Consider the following 17,733-nt stretch of genomic DNA (forward strand, 5'->3'; position numbering starts at 1 on the left):
AATATGTTGACATGACAGCTTAATTAGTCATTACACTTTTGAAAATTATTCACTTTTGCGTGGCCTAATAATAGCATCTTAGTTCTTGTTTGGAATTTTTTTTTTTATCCTTTTGTCCTACGAAAAAGCTCCTACTTTCAAGAACCACATTCATCTGGGGGGTTTATGAATTTTGTATAATATTTAGATCTCTGCTTTTCAAGGAAAAAAGATCCAGGACAGTCCCTCCCACTAGCATGTTCTGAATTTTTAACTTCCTTTAATTTTTATTATTCTTTTAAAGTCATCTTTAATGTTGACTTTTTAAAATGGGCTCTATTAGGACAGAGGATAATTTCCCTATATTTATAATTAGTTTTTCATTTACCTTTTTAAAGCACTTTTATATATTCCCATGTCTATGTGTTACAATTCAGACTGTTGAGTTCAATCTTCAAAAGAAAAATAATTTCTTTGGCTAAAGCATCAATCTGCCATCTTTGGCTGCCCTGGTTGCTCTTCATAACCTTGATCCAAAGTAATAAAGAACTGAGGAGAGTTTTTAAATACAATGTTAATAAAAATAAACATTTTGAAATATCTTTCTATGTTACATTTGAGATTAATTTATACAGTAGAATAGCACTAATGATACAAATAATCCCAAGGCATTCCCAGGCCAGCTGAGAAATATAGGTGCTCCAGTGTGACTTGACATAATAGGACAATAGTGGGTCTTACAAAGTTAATGGAGTAAATCCATAAAGGATCATCCATCCATCCATCCATTTTCTTTACACCCTTGTCCCTTAATGGGGTCAGGAGGGTTGCGGGTGCCCATCTCCAGCTAATGTTCCAGGCGGGAGGCGGGGTCACCCTGGACAGGTCCCCAGTCTGTCGCAGGGCAACACAGAGACACACAACCACGCACACACACACTCACCCCTTGGGGCAATTTAGACAGACCAATTAGCCTGTGGGAGGAAGCCGGAGTACCCGGAGAGAGCCCACGCATGCACAGGGAGAACATGCAAACTCCATGCAGAAGGACCGGGGCCGGGAATCGAACACAGAACTTTCTTGCTGCAAGGCAACAGCTCTACCAACTGCGCCACTGTGCAGCCCGCCATAAAGGATCATTCGAAGTAAAAGTATGAAAATATGTAAATGTGAGTTAGCAAATTTTGTAAATTTCTAAACCCTTTCTTAAGTGATAGGTTTTTGTTTATTTTTGGCCTCCAATGTCTTTACCAAAGTCTTATCTTTACCACAGAAGTGAAATATATGTATAAATTTGTAGTCGATTTAAATAAAGACCAAAATGAATTTCACTATGTTGCTTACTGAAAGTATTATCTCCCATTCCACCTAGTATCACAGGGTTTTATTTCAACAACGTACGATTGTACTCTATTTTATTTTTTTTACACTGCAAGAGAACATTTTTATAAGATGGGGATTTTATATGGAGCATAGCAACCACACACACATACACAAAATTACACAAAAAATTTCTACACCAGGTAGAGAATTATACCCTATCTATACAACAGAATCATAAAATAGTTTGTGGCCACATCATATCAATATATAACTTTTATGCAGCATAATAAAAATTATACTGACCACGCAATCTAATGGAATGTCTGTTATAAAAGCTGATGATTACAAATGCATACAGTTGTTGAACATTTCCTATATAGAAGCAGAAAGTAGCCTGGATGACTTCACCAACTGGATTAGGCGCAGCATTACCTAAGACAAAGATCTACATACCATTTTTAGTGATTTTTTAATGGCTCTTCTATGAATGCAGATACGTGGTTGTGTCACGTGGTCTTCATTGGCTTAGATAACTCATTCTGAATGATGTAGAACCTCATAAGTGAGAAGGGAAAAAAAAAAGACTGGGTTTTCAAACTTTCTTTACAGGAGATTTCAATACAAATGGCAACATTGCAGAAGAATAATTTTCTTTTAAGAGAAAAAAACCTCCAGCAGAACCAGGTTCAGTATAAATCAAATGAAAGCTAGGGCTTAATTTCTACTGATGATGAGGAGATGAGCAGCATCTAACAGAGTGGTATGGGTTCATTTGCCTCAAAACATAAGAGAAGTTTTGAGGGTTTAGTTTTTCTGGAAGCTGCATCTTTTCAAACCTTGAAGTTTGTATTTGGCTCGCTATTAAATCTGATAACCATCAAGTTGCTCTACATTTGTTGCTTCTAGGTTTATGTAAAGCTAAGAGGCGTAAATTCGCTGCAAGTCCGCCTTATGGGAAGACCCGAACTACGACTAACAAAAGCAAAAAGCAACTTTTCTGTATGAGCTGTACTATATGTTTGGGGATTTTACATTTGCACTGTAAAGCAGATATAAGATCAATGCAACAAAAAAAAAATCCTCTTTTGTTTTCTTCACAACAATATTGACATTAGTTGCACCAAAAACAGAATAGACTCAAAACTCCCTAAGCACATAGTTACCAGCTTGTAGAGACTTTATTTCCCACACAAGCTCCGACCAGCACACAGCAGAATTTGGATCGCTTCAGGGGCACGAGCTTTAATGGCCTGGTTTATAAAACAAAACAGAAACGTTGAACTCAAAGTCAAACTTTTCAAAAGCCATTTAGGGCTATACGGTACCTTGCAAAAGTATTTCTGGCCTTCGATCCTTTTTGTGTTTGCCGCTTTACAACTGCAAACATCAATACAGTAATGAAGGATTTTGAATGATAGAAACACAGAAAGCAGAGCACAAGTATGAATTGGAAGGAAAAGGATATGTGATTTTCTTGGTCTTTTTACAAATAAAGTGGAAATTGATGTGTGGATTTGTGTTCAGTTCCCCTCAGTCAGAACCATCTTTCCTTGCGGTTTAAGCTGTGACACGTTCGGGTGAAGCTTTGACGAGAGACGGCGACTCTAGTTTGAGACTCAAGTCGCACCTACATTGCAATAATGAAAGATTTTAGACTTGAGTTAGACTTGCTCCCTATAGAGGTGAGAACTGACTCGAACTACTGACCTGAGACTGTAACTGAGTCTTAGTAACAGTTTTAATTTTATGTAATGAATAGAAATAAGCCACTGGAGAATGTAGCTGCACATGTTTAACTTTGAAAGGATGGATTTGATTATTAACCAGTTATAGGTAGATTATTGAATGTTAGTGACTCAATCTTTTTATGTTTCATATCTTGAACTGAATGCTGTTTTAAGTGACTGCATTGTTTAGGAAAATAAATAAACATAACTTACCTCAGAGTCTCTCCGTTAAGCTAACTGCTATATTTAGCAGTTAGCTAAACTGCTATATTTAGCAGTTAGCTTAACTGCTAAATATATTTCAAGTAGACGTCTGGCTAAAAATATCTAAATAAAAACAATATAAAGCAGGCTTTTGCAGTTTTTTTGGATGGTGGATTAAATAATTGTTTACAAATATTAGTAGTTTCAAATGTAATCATAAAATGTTTGTGATATGATTTAGGCCTAGAGATAAACATTACAGGTTTGAATTCCCAGCCTACAGCAATGCAGAGGAAGACTTGACATAGATGTGGATTTGATAAGAAATACAATTTTTTTTTCTGGATAGATCTTGTTTTCTTGTTCATCAGACTTGCAAAAATGACTTGCAAACATTTCTGGTTTCTACTAGCTCTGCACAAGTAGACACAAAGATCTCTGCACCTTCTTCTTTGAAAAACAGCTCAGTTTGTGTCAGATAGGAAGGAGAACGTGTGCGGAGGTTTGATTTTCAAGTGTGGTGACAGATTCTCTTGATTTAGATCTGGCATTTAACTTTAACCATAACATCAAAGTAATATTTTGATTTTAAACACCACGTCCTTCTTTTTTGTCATTGTACAAAACTTGATAGATGGGAGTAAAAAGAGAAAGAAAAGAATGAATGTATAGTCATAAATACACGTCACATACACACATAAAGAACACCCACAAATGCATCAAATCTTACATCAATTTTATATTTGTAGATATTATAGAAGAGTATGCAAATGATACAGCTATAAAGGGCCTATTCATATTGAACATCCAAGTACCACTTTCACATTAAAATGTCGGTTCTTAGAAATCAACTCTATAAATTAAAGGTTTAATTACATTATCAGGATAGTCAAGCTTTATTATGTTAGCTAGACAAACTTGAATAGGTATTAATATTCACAATCTGTACTCATTAACTATACTTCCCATCAAATATATTTTATTTCACAACTTTGTGCCTAATATTTATAGATACTGTTCATTTTCTAAGTTTGTGTCCTTTGGAGAATTTCTAATATGGCAAATCTGTTAAAAAGAAAATCAGAATCAGTGTGGAAGATACAGTTCACATAGTTTTCTGTCTGGAAGTTTAGAAAGGTTTAAAGGCTTAGCAATTTTATTGGCACAGTAAAAATGTACTTTTAGAGCAATTATGCATAGACAGATGTAGCAACAACAACAAAAATAAATAAATAAAAATCAGTGCACCTGTCCAGGACAGTTCTAGATTAGATTTAACTCATGTTGAAAAGCACAAGCAATATGTGCAGCTGGAACAGACAGACTACTTGATTTGTTCAACATAAGATTGTTAGTGGAGAATATGGAATAAAGAGAATATTAAATAAAAGACATTGCAACACTCTCATATAGTTGCACAGCAGCTGCAGAATTGGCTGTAACATTACTAGGCAACCAATAATTTAATCTGCCAACTATTTTTGAAGAATGTCTGAAAGCTTTGTTATCCTGCCCCATTAACACCAAGAACATAAGAATTAATTTACTATGTGAAATATATTTAGCAATAAGAGTGAAGATGAAAAGCATCACATTGTCTTTTCCAACTACTTTCAATAGGGATACAGTATTCCCCTTTCTTTCACTGGCAGACCACAGAAACTTGATGTGAAAATATATTATTCTCTTATCATGTATTTTCTTATGTACAGGAAGAAATGCTGTCATCCCAACCAATCAACATTTAAACTTGGAAGCTTCTCTAGTAACAGTTCACTGCCATTTCAGCTGAAAAACACAATGTTGAAGTTAACCTCTGATTCATAGCTTCCAGCTGCAATGTTAAATTAGTAAATGGTGTTATTAAGAAGCTACAAATCACATTCTAACGTCAGCTTTTAACCACAGAAACTAGCTAACCTTTTTAGCTCAAAGGACATGTTGGAAAGATAAGCAATCATTATTTGCGACTCTGAAACTTGATTTATTATCATTCACCTAGATCTGTAGGTAAGTTCAGTTTTCAAAATCTAAATTCTTTACTAAGAACAAAACAGATCAAGGCAAATTTCAAGTTAGTAAAAACAAAGAAAGGTGTATGAAGAATACAACCTGAGAATACCATGATCACCAAATGCTATTTGGGGTTTCAAATTGATTTAACACATAACATTTCTGAAGTGTTATGTGTTAAATGTATTCAAATATTTAATCACATATCTTTAAGTGCTTTTTTTCTTGCTGTTGATTGTTAAAATGTGGTGTATGGAAGATACAGTTCACATTGTTTTCACAAAATTTGGTTTACACTCGGAGAACTTGGATATGAAATTTGATCAGCACATGACAGTGAGAATTTAGTTTACTGTTAATATTTGTGTGACAAAACAAGACATTCTTTAAGCATTAGAAAAAGTTAGGGTACACATGATCAGAAATAAAACAAGAAACTATGCACACCAGGGATGTTTTGTGAAAGAGCAGTTCCAGGACAAGTGAACCATAAGTTTCACAAAAAGCACGTTTTCTATTATTACCTGCTTTATTCTCTGAAGGTAGTGTTTAGTTGGGTAGAACCGCTTCTCAAAAATAACTTGTGTGGCCAGACATTTCCCCAGCACATATTTTCCATAAACGAGACCAGTATGATTGAAGAAACGGACAAAAAGTACTTTTTGTCTGCTTTAATAGCAAATAGGTATAGGCAAGTTCAGTATCAGAAACCCGATGAGGCAAAAGTTGAGTTCTTTTTCCTGTTACACTTTTGAAAATGGAGAGCAGTCCTCAGGAAATTGTTACAATTTATTTCATTCTGTGATTGTTCTTCTTTTGTGAATTGTCAAACCAGCATCACTTTCAGCTGCTAGCGCTTTTCTAATGTTTTCTAACAAACCTCGGAGGTATCAGAGTAAAAAGGGCTGAATCACAATCGTCTGTAGGAAGATGTATGGTTGCCTGAAGTAAACATTAACCAGAGTACAGACTGAACTCGTTTGATGACACTTGTACACCCATAGATAATAGGAAAGCAACAAGAGAAATGTTTTAGATACTCCTCAAAGACAAAAAACTAAAGAAATGAGGAATAAGCAAAAATATTTAGGATAGTTTTCTTCTATAAACTGTGACATACCAGTGCCTTCTAACTCTGAACGGATTATTGTTCCAAAAACAAAATGCCAGGTTTGCGAGTTTTTGTTAAGAGTTTCTTTGTTCTCTTTTGAGAAAAAGTGAGGCAAAAGAAAGGTAATGGAAAGTCTCCATAGTGCATGTAATGTTAAATTTATAAAAGAGACAAACATTTTAAAAATGACATCTTGTTTTAAATACAGGCCTTTAAAGTGTGTTGGGCCCAGGGGTTCTTGCGTACTTGGCTTTTCTGGCACGCTTTTATCTCAGAAAGAGCCTGGCATTTCACTGCCTCGCATCGGACATCAGCAACCAGAACAGGCCCGCAGAACTCCTTTAAATCTATTCTCTGAGATGAAGACTCTTTCAAGTCCATTTCCATTCCAGCGACAGCAGAAGGCGGCCCGACCCACTGCGCTGCACTCTGAAACTACTGACACAACACTTGCATTTTCATCGTGGTAGCCTCCCCGCCTCTCCCTGCTCGACCATCTGACTGACTGACAGATGAGGTATTCCGCAGGTATTCAATAATTTAGCCCCTGTTGCACAACCGCCAACCCACAACCGCCGGGGTAGTTTTAAGCTCACAGCACATTTCTCAGTGAAGATGGGCTCTGCTCCAAATGCTTTTTATCTTCATCAGTGGCTCGGGTGGTCTCTATATTAACTGTTGTGACCTGCAATCTGTCTTTGTTCAAGATCTTGCAACTCTTTATGCGATTCAGCCGTGTTTGGTGAGGATGTATTTTCACAAGACTGCAATTCAAGTAGATAATATTTACAGTGCCTTGTAAAAGTATCCATACCCGTTGAACTTCTCACATATTTCACTTTAAAACCTGAGCCTTTCCGAGCAAATTGTGTAAAATTGCATATAATTTGGCATGAGTATCTTATTTTTTTTTCTGCTTTTACTTTTATTGGCTGATCAAAATAAATAAATAAATAATAATAAAAAAAACCCACAAACTTTCTATATAACAGCTGGGATTTTATGTGATGGAGAAAGATAGCAAGTCATGATTGTGAAGTTTGAAAAACAATGTGCTTTTAACGAACTTCTTTGCTAATAAAAAGTGTGGCCTTCATATACATTCATCCCCTTTACCTCTAAATGAAATCCACTTCCACTAAACCCACTAAATGAACTTTTGCTAGATAACTACAGACTACAGAAAACCAAAGTCCACAGCAGACATGTTATGGAAACCGTTGAAAGTTTTATGAAGGGTTCGGTCCTGCTACCGTATCCTTAATGTTCAAGCTTCAATTTTCTTTGAGTTGTTAAAGCTTAGAGCATCTAATAGAAAACTGTCAAAGAACGGTTTTCTATGAAACTTCGAACCTACTAAAATAACTTTCAAGGAGAGCATCAGAGAAGCAACCAAGTTTACTCTGGATGAGCTGCAGAGACCCACAGCTCAGGTTGATTAATCTGCCAACAATTAAACGTTATCCAGCTCCTGTAATTAACGTTTTACTTTTCATTAACACAGAAAGTAATCCTACATCAGTTCTTCTGTTTCTTCTTGTGCGGCAGCCGCTCACACTGAGCCAGAATCTGCTGAAGGGCTCTTCCTGTTAGAGTGGAGTTTTACCTTTCCACTGTCACTACTTCCATGTTCATCCACCCTGCTAGCTAATGAACTAACATTTCCCACGATGGAAGAGATGGTTTGAACTTCCTCCTTTTCTCTTTCTTCTTTGCTCATGCTCAAAATCCACAGTGCCTCTTTTTCAACCCCTTTGGGATTTGTGGCTTGAAGTTGTGGCATCATTTCAGCTTTTGCAATGTTAATCAGTTGCCCCTGTTGTAAACCACCTTGTTGCTATGGTTACACTATAACAAATGAGCAAAGTATAAATGTGTTAGCAAAAATCCATCCAGCTGCACATCCAAAACCAGAGAGAACTACTGTGTAAACAAAAAGCATTTTTTTCCCCACCAGAGGAAGAAAAGTTTAAAAAAAAAAAGAAAAATGTGAATGGAAATAATAGAGATACTCCAACATGCTGCCACGTTGTAGCTGAAACTTCAGTGAAAGGATTTTATCATAGGATAAAATTACAAATCCATACCACATCTTTCAGATTTCTATTTTAAAAGTAATTTTTAGACCAGGTATTATTTTACTATTTTACTTCAACTTCACAACTATGCTCTACTTTTGGGTCTATCAATAAAACAAACTGGAATTTGTGGCTATATTGAGATGAAATATTAGAAAATGTAACAGATGTAATCATATTTGCAAAGCAATATTCTTTTTGTACGGTAGTAATTGTGAATGAATCCTACAAACAGAAAACTACCAGCCCAGAAGTGGAAGTTGCTGCTTAATTCTTTGCATGGCTCTGAAAACAGAAACCTGAAAGTGCAGTCTCATATAGTGTGCACTCTGGCTTAAATTATCTGAACTCTCCGAGCTGAAACAGAGCTTTAGTGTTCATCCTCGGAGACCTTCAGCTTGGCCTTCCCTGCACAAATGACACAGAGGACATTTTCCTCATAACAAGTTACCACAAACCCTTAAGCAACGACATAGCCACCGGCAGGATATCCATTTTTATGTTCAGTCCATTCCAGCTGGATAACAGCAGCCATCTGAGAAACCTTTTGACACTTGCTGTGTCTTTTCTTACATCAAAAGAAAAAGAAAAAAAACAGCTTTGCTTGCTGACGCTAGAAAAAACACACATCTAAGAAAAGGTTCAACAGTTATCATTTTGATTTCTCCTGCCGTAAGAAATGCCACAGAAAAATCGTGACTGTAGATGTTTGATCTGCCAGCTAAAAGCTGTTTATATCAAAGTAATGAGCCTGAGGAGAGTGGCAATTAGGAGATCCCTTCCATATCCCTGTCTATTCAGGGAAACTCAAACTGAGAGGTTATTGGGTAGACTATTAAAATGCTTGAGTGGGAGAAATTTAATTGGTTTGGGTAAAGCTTTGCTGTTGACTCGGGACGAGCTGCTGCTTCAGTGTAGGCCTGCAGTAGTTAGAACATCCTTCTGTACAGGTTATCATATTTGTTTATCTCCAGTGCTCGAAAGGTTAGCTCGTCCTCCACGTCTATAATTACCACATCGCACGGGAACAGAACACGGTTTCAGGTTATTTTTGTGAAAGAGAGGATTTCACTCCTCTACCCAATAATGAGCTGTTGAGCGTCGCGACATCTGATAATCTGCTTAAATCAAAACGTGGAAACATGTACCGCGTTGAGAGCGGCGTGTGGCAATCAGCGCTTTCCATCCTGTACAAGCTCATCAGCGGTGACCTGCCTGAGAGTGATTTATCGTCTGTATTAATATCCTCTTTGTTTGTTATTGCCAGCTGTGCTATCTGATCGGTTCAGGTTTCAGTAAGAGATGTTTGATAATGACGTAAAATGAAAATTCAATGCCGAGCTGGTGTGTTCTTCTCAAATCCATAATATTAAATCTGTAGCTTTGCGTCCCAGTGGGTGTGGATTATTGGATTTGTAATAGCAGATGTGTTTGTTACTGTCTCTGTCTGTGAAATGATGCCGGCGCTCAGCAGGAAGGTTCGCCATACAGTAAGTGTTCGACTGCAGTCGGCTGTGGTTTGGGGATCGTTGCCAAAATGTAAATGTATACACTGTAAGGATGTCGTTTAGACTCCGTAAAAGGCAGAGCAGCTTTATCAAAGTCCTTTTGTGTTTGGACTTGTTTTTCTTTCCATTTGGGAGAGATTTCCATGAAAAAGCCGCAGCTATTGTGACCTGAAGCTTTGAGGAATTGTGCATGAAGTGAATCCCAGGAGCCTACTCATTTGTACCTTCTTTCCCCATTATAAAGGTGGAATCTGCATTGCCCAGTCTTTGAAAATCCCCCACAACCCCAAGACGGAAGATTACGACAAAATCATCCAACAATTGCTGGAAACCCACAACGCACGGGCAATCATCATCTTCGCCAGTGAAGAAGACATACGGTGAGGAGCGCAGCGGCACAATCTGGAGTCATACGTGTTTCTTGTGGCGTGCCGCTGACTCGCCACGTTGGGGTGTTTTAATCTCTGAGCAGCAGGTTCTAAAAAAAAAAAAGAGAAAGAAAAGAAAAAAAGGCTAGAAGTGCAGTTTTAACAAGAGCACGCTCTGCGTCTGGCTGCACAAACATACCTGCAACAAGACAAACATGGCTCAGAGGGGAAGCAGGGAATTCGGGTCGGAACAAAGCAGAGGAGACATTGTTTCATTTACAATAGCCCCTGAGTAATGTTTATGTGGTGAAGCTCAGAATCAAACCTTTAACACATGCAAATTCATAATAAAGAATCCAGAGGTGAAGTGCGAATGATAAGAAAATAAGCGTGTCCGCCTGCAGACATATGCTGCGTTATTTAAATGTTACCATCTCCGCTTTCCCCAGAACGCATACTGCAAAATAAGAACAGTAATAACCTTCTTTTGGCTTGTGGTCTAATGAGAAAAAACCTCATCAGAGGCCTTTTATGTCCAAAGAGCTGCTTAAGGCTAGCCGTGTGCCTCAGTTTGATTAAACACGGGATTGCACACCTTTCTTTCTCTCCTTCCCTCTCCCTGTTTTTCTCTGCTAATAACCATATGGATGTTCTTGCAGAGGAGTTCTCAATGCCACCAAGAGGGCCAACCAGGTGGGCCATTTCCTGTGGATTGGATCCGACAGCTGGGGGTCCAAGAGCAGCCCGATCCACCAGCTGGAGGACGTAGCAGTGGGAGCAGTCACAATTCTGCCCAAACGCTCCTCCATTGAAGGTATCTGCATCATGAACGCCACAGGCTGCAGTCTGATTTTTAAATCTATGCCTTTCAAATATTTCATCTGGGTTATATCTGTAACCCAAAGATATACAAAATAGACATAGTGTGATGTATTATACATATAAAACTTGATATTTACATGCACTGTGTAAGAAGACATTTATTTTTCTCACTGTCTGACATAAAGTCAGAATTATATATTTTTTTATTTTTAAGAAAATCAGAGTGAACAACATATTTATGGTGCATACATTGGACTATTTGCTGCATAATACAGTACATGTTGTATTATGCAGCATATAGTGGTGTGAATGGTTGTATTTGACCTCTCACACCACATTAAGTGGAGATGCACTTATAGAACAGATTTCTTTAACTTATTTTTTTTAAGAATTAAAGAAAACTCATCTGATTTTCTTCTAAAAAAATGGCTTTGTTTTCTCTTTTGAGAGTTTTAGGCTCCTCATAGCACCTCTTTGAGGTGATGCCACCCTGGGTTGTATGATCATATTGCCCATGTCTGAAATCACCACAACTAGTCCACCAGAGCTAGTTGCCTTTACTTGCACCTCTAACCTACAACTTTGGTCATACTAGCATTTGACAAAAGTCTCTTTGACCCTTTTTCCTACAAAAAATGTAAGGGTTCAGTTAAAGCAAAGTAATTTTCAATGTGTTTGATGTGTCCTTTTAATGTTTCTGTTTCTGGTTGTTTTATACAGAAGGGCGGCAAATTTAATTTAAAAAATGGTCTTTGTTCATATTTTTTTCATGCTCCAATGTTTTCTTTTCCTATGCATTTACCTTACTGCTGCAAAACCCACTGGATCTATCCAAGTGTTTTAAGTTTTATATACCAGATCCACTTTGAAAAACCTATTTATCAGACATTTAGATTTATTCAACTTATTTCAAGTTGATAAAACTCAAAGACTTAATTGCTTTTTGCTTGTTTGAAAGAAAGTTATTTAGAGTTCTGTTTCTGTCCTTTTGATTATATTATCCAAATATCACTTTCACCTTCCAGCGGTAACCTTAAAAGATCTAACACTAATTTAAAGATTGTGTGAAGACATTGTTAACAGCTCCAAACAAAGACACGGATAATATTAAAAGTCAGACGAGGCTAATTTTTGTGCGTCACTCTTATTAGCAGCCACAACAAACAGCCATCTTTTCTCAGTAATAACACACAGATCCGTACAGCTGTGAAAACAATACATTTTTGATAGTTTAAGCTGATTGTGGGGACTAAAAAACATTCTAGATTAACACATTTTTTCACTGACCTCCACACATTCTGCTGCATGTAATACTGCTTGAGTAGGCAATTTGTAAAAAAAAAGATAGATATATATATCCCAATAACTCTCGACAGTCCTCAGAGAAAAATTATAACCTTGATGGGTTTGAAGTGATAAATCTAAAAACCACTTTGGGATAAGAGGAGCTCTCTTTTTTATATTTAACCATAAAACCAGATAATTTAAATGGCTTAGTGTGAGGGACTGATTTTACTTTCTTAAAAAGCAGCATTGGTGATGGAATTAGACTGTCAAAACAGGTGCATGATAAAAGTCTGTAAAAGCTTTCATTTCTATATTTTACTTTTTTTTCTATCATATTCTTAACAGTTTTTTTTTTTTTTTGTGGACTAAATTTCTACCCACATGCAAAATGAAGCAAATGAGGATATTGAAGATCTGCATTTTCAGGGATTATGCAAAATTCAAAGCTTAAATGGAACATTCCCGGCCTGTTCTATCTATTTTAAGCTCTGATCTGTGTCACTGGCCGTACAGACGCTCGTAATCATAAAAGGAAACCTAATTTTTATGAAGTATTTGGTCATTAGGAGACGTCTAGCCAAATGCAAAATGAGAAAATGTTCACTGTGTAGGCAAGGAAGACGTTAGTTATCCACCATGCATCATTGATGGACTGTTGAAATTAACATCAGCAGAATCATTTGGCTTCAGTGAGTCAATTCCACCTTTTCCACCAGCTGGTTTGACTTCATAGGAGTGAAATTCAGATTACTTTTTACTCTGAAAATTGTTGGTTGCGCAGTTAAAGGATAAAGAACAACAGCGACAAAAAAAACACATTGTAGCACATTTAGCCGTGAGGTTTGTGGAATATTTTTGCTGAACTACGTTGGGTGTAATTTCACACAAAAAACTGTCTAAGAGAATTTTACAAAGTAGGAAAACCTGTTCGGCACCTTCAAGCTTCAGGCAACAGGCTGAGGCACTACTTGGAAAGTCTGCGTTATTTATAATGCATCCTGTTTCTTAATTAATGTAATTTCCTAGATGAAAGTTGTGATTAAAGTTCTATGGGGCTTCAGAGGAAAAGGATCCGCCATAGTCAAAATTTGATGAGGAAGTGCTTGCAAGGGTTTTTTCCAACACCTAGCGGCGAGCTGTGCACCCCTGCTACCACCACGGCTTTTACTTCATTTCCTGCAGGTCAGAATTGGCTGATAATTGGTCCGGAACTGAGCCTTTTTCCTCTTTCCTCTATTCCAGGATTTGATGAATACTTTACGGGTCTCACCCTGGAGAACAATCGCAGGAATGTGTGGTTTGCGGAGTTTTGGGAGGAAAACTTTGACTGCCGGCTGCTCAGCGCTTCCAAAAGAGAGGACAGCAGCCGCAAGTGCACAGGTACATGTGTTTAATGGCATGGAGCAATTAGGGAAATGAATCTGTGTTGGCGTAAAGATTACGAGAAAACTCGACATTAGAAACCACCAGAGCTAGTTGCCTTTACTTGCTGTTGTGGTTTGATTTTGATCATCTTGTCTAAGACCAGGTGTTGGTACCCTGTGGGTGCTGGACAGTCAAGTTGTATGATTAGAATAATTAATGCTCTACATGTATTTGTCACCCTTCTGTAGCAGACCATCTGCTCCTGGGTTTCATGTTTCTCTGTTCCCCCTTGACCTTGACATCTCAGCGCACACAGAGCCAGAGTATATTTTATTTAAAGCTGAAATTACAGGAGAATCTTCACAAATCCGAATAAATTCCCTTCACAAAACCTGCTCCTGCAGTGTCTTTGTGTTTTATTAATGATAGTGTTGTTTCCAGTGGTGATGCATTCTCATGTTACCTAAACTGCGCCTGCCAACGGTGTGACAGGCATTTCACTGCATGAATTATCTGCGTGGATGACGGCCGGCAATGTGGGATGCTGTATTAATCTTCCCTCCATACCTGATGACGGCAATAGCGCCTTGACACAAATTACAGTTTGCTGAGGGATTTTGTTTCCTTTAAAATCTCTTGTATGGTGTCTTTCATCATGTGTCAAAGACAATAGATGCTTTTCCACTTGCTGAACTCCGAGAGGCCTTCTTGCAAAATGACAGAGAAACACTTTCCAATTTTTTTTCCATATATCCCGCTGAACACAGATGCACAAATGCAGAAATATGTAAAATGTACTTTTTTAACCTGCACCCAAGCTGAAATGCATGCTTTTTAATAAACCAGAACCTCATCAAAAAGTTGACATATTTAACAGATTAATTAAAAAAACTACAATTTTTTTTATTAGATACATAAAAAAAATATTTAAAAAAAAACGTGTTGTTTTTTTAAAATATTAATTTAAAAGAATTTGTATGTGTTTTTGGAGTCATTCTGACCATTCAAAGTACTTTACATTGTAGCTACATTCACACATTGATGCTCAGATTGGTAAATCAGCTTCTCTTTATAAGATAACTACTCTTCTCACCACTAATGAAAACCTGAAGTAACTTAGAAAATTTCAACATTACATATTGGCCAACTAAAAAGTATGCCGAGGTACTGTACAGCATGCTCTCAATTGTTAGCTGGGGTTCCTTTTGTGATCAGGCTTTGGCTTGGGTAGCTTTAACAATGACCTTCAGCTGATCTGTTTTGTTGGGCCCGGTGACCTTCATCTCCTTCTTGAAAACCTCCTGTCGACAACAGCATCTTCAGAAAGTTTGTCAGAAGGGGAAAACATGAAGTACTCATGGATATCTTGTAACTTTTGACTTGGGGAAAATATAGTGGACCAACAGCAGCAAATGACATGACTCCCCAAATCCCCACTTACTGTTGAAACTTTCCACTGGACCTCAATCAAGAGGGATACAGATCATCTTTACTCCTCCTCCAAACTCTAGGACCTTGATTTCCAAATTAGATTTTAAAAGAAATTACTGTAATCTGAAAACAGGACTTTGGTTTACTGCGCAGCAGGCCCATGCTTTTTAGCCCATCAAGGATATTTCTCTGGCTGCAGAGAAGCCTAACACAGAGAAAGCAATAGTTGTAGCCCATATCCTAAGGTTCTTAAAGTACTGACTCTTTATTTAGTCCATGCTTTATGAGTCTCCAAGCAAACTCTTGAAGGAGGTTTGCTGCACAACCGACTCAAAGGCTACACTTGTCCTTGTGTGTCTTTTTCCTTCCACTTAACTTTCTATGCCATTCTTACTAAGAGTTTTTTTTTTTTTTATCAATTACCTTGTGTGGCTTACCTTTCTTCTGGAAGGTACGGATGGCTTTCTGCTATACAGTTATAGTCAGAAATCTTCATCCTGACCATATAATGCTTTTCATTTTCCAAGGCACTGAATTTTGAGTGAGGTCTGAGTTTAATCTCTGTAATCTGTGTGATTCAGTTTTTGTATTTGAATCAAGGAAATAAATCAACTTCCTTAGCATATTCTCATTTACTGAACGAAACCAGTAATATGAAAACTCTAGCAAGAGGGATTTTCATTCGAGGACTGTTCACTGAACTCCTCATGTGAAGCTTAGAAAAATCAAAAAGGTTATGTGTGGGCTGAGATGTATGTTAAGATCTGAAAAATGGACTGAAATGTCAGCGCAGATGGCTTTCAAGCTCATTTCTTTTCAAAAACGTCTCCCACATTACTCTGTTTTTCTTATTAACATGATTACCGAGCTCCTGCAGACAGCTACCACTGAGAAAATAATCTTTTTTATATTCTATTTTCTTGATGATGCATTCTTTTAGTAAGTGGGAGCTTGAAAATCATAATTACAATGATGATAATAACGATCACCATAAAATGTAATGGGGGTATTTTTGTTACTATAATTTTTAGGCACCAGATTTTACCCTCTAGAAAGTTCAACTTGCAACAAAAACAAGAGGCGAGGTTGTGCATTAGGTATTCAAAAAGTGTTCCAGCAGAATAAGGCAAAACCTTTACAGCAGCCCATAGTGAAAGGGCAGAGTGCGGCCAGGAGGATATAAAGGAGCAGGAAACTAGTGTAGCAGAGTCTGTAACTAAAGTTCATGGTGATCTTCATCTCCTTTCAGATGGGACAAATGAGCTTCATTGTTGCCTGCCTATTACTTTGAAGCACACCCCAGTAATTCAGTCTGACTCTGCTGAATTTTTTTCACAAACACTTTTTTTCCCTCTCACAGCTCTGCTTTAGAGCAGATATATCCCACCGGGGAATTAAACACGTCTTCTTATTTCCTATAACACATTGTCCCCTTTAGCTGTAATTCCCTCAGAATCTAAACTGAACAAACAGCAGCAAATAGTTAATGAGGAGCTGGATAAAACAGAAGCTGTCAGAGCTGATAGAATGTAAAGTTTAACAGCTTCTCGATGCATTCGGCTAAAAGCCCCCATTTTCTTCCCACAGGCCAGGAGCGGATTGGGATTGACTCCAAGTATGAGCAGGAAGGGAAGGTGCAGTTTGTGATTGACGCTGTGTATGCTATGGCCCACGCGCTGCACAACATGCACAGAGACTTATGTCCCAATCATCCTGGCGTCTGTCCACAAATGGAGTCCACAGATGGGAAGATGCTGCTCAAATACATTCGCAACGCCAGCTTCAACGGTGAGTGACAAATTGTAAAAGTTTACTCATCAGATGTGCACAGACTGTGTGGAAGAACAAAAATCATTTACATTTACTTAAGTGATTTAGGTTTTGATGACATTTAAACTGCATGTCCACCATAATAACCAAGTTAAAATAGAAAATTTAGCTACCCAGCTTTTAATATGACCACTGTAATTGAACTTCAGTCTTAAGAAACTTAGAAATATTATCCATCAGCAAACTCCAATGTGTTTTATTAGGATTTTATGTGATGGACCAAATCAAAGTAGTACGTATTTGTGAAATGAGGAACGGAATAGATTTTCTTTTTCTTATTATAATGTAAAAAAATATGTGGTGTTTAGTGTGATACGACTAAATAAAATCATTGTTTACCAGTTACTGTCAGAGTACATCAGAATAAAAAGCGTCATGAAGACCAAGGAAAACATCAGGCAAGTTAAGAATAAAACCGTGGACAAGTTTGAATCAGGGCTTGGTAGAAAGCAATATTTGAAGTTTTTGACACTGTTCCATCTGTCACCAGAAAATGGAAAAAATGAATGGCCCAAAAGCTACAAAGACATGTCCGTTGTCCATCTACCTAAGTTGGCAGGCCAGGCAAGAAGATCATTTGTCAGACTCATAGAGACTAGAGGAGCTGCAGAGATCCGCAGATCAAGGAGTAGAATCACTTGATCACATCTCAGTTATACACTCTACAAATATGGCCTTCATGAAAGA

At 37.5% G+C, this 17,733-nt stretch overlaps 1 protein-coding gene across 2 annotated transcripts in view; it reads left to right on the plus strand.

The window, feature by feature from the left end:
• Positions 1 to 17,733, plus strand: part of LOC103467507 (metabotropic glutamate receptor 7-like) — a 166,336-nt gene that overhangs the window by 109,768 nt on the left and 38,835 nt on the right. For both annotated transcript variants that reach the window (XM_008413945.3, XM_008413941.3), the window contains 4 exons: positions 10,188 to 10,323; positions 10,971 to 11,125; positions 13,663 to 13,800; positions 16,804 to 17,004. In XM_008413945.3, the coding sequence (XP_008412167.1) occupies positions 10,188 to 10,323; positions 10,971 to 11,125; positions 13,663 to 13,800; positions 16,804 to 17,004 (630 nt within the window). The remainder of the gene's footprint in view (positions 1 to 10,187; positions 10,324 to 10,970; positions 11,126 to 13,662; positions 13,801 to 16,803; positions 17,005 to 17,733) is intronic.

Source organism: Poecilia reticulata, chromosome 7, assembly GCF_904066995.2.
Source record: "Poecilia reticulata chromosome 7, P_reticulata-male-v2, whole genome shotgun sequence".
Lineage (NCBI taxonomy): Eukaryota > Metazoa > Chordata > Actinopteri > Cyprinodontiformes > Poeciliidae > Poecilia > Poecilia reticulata.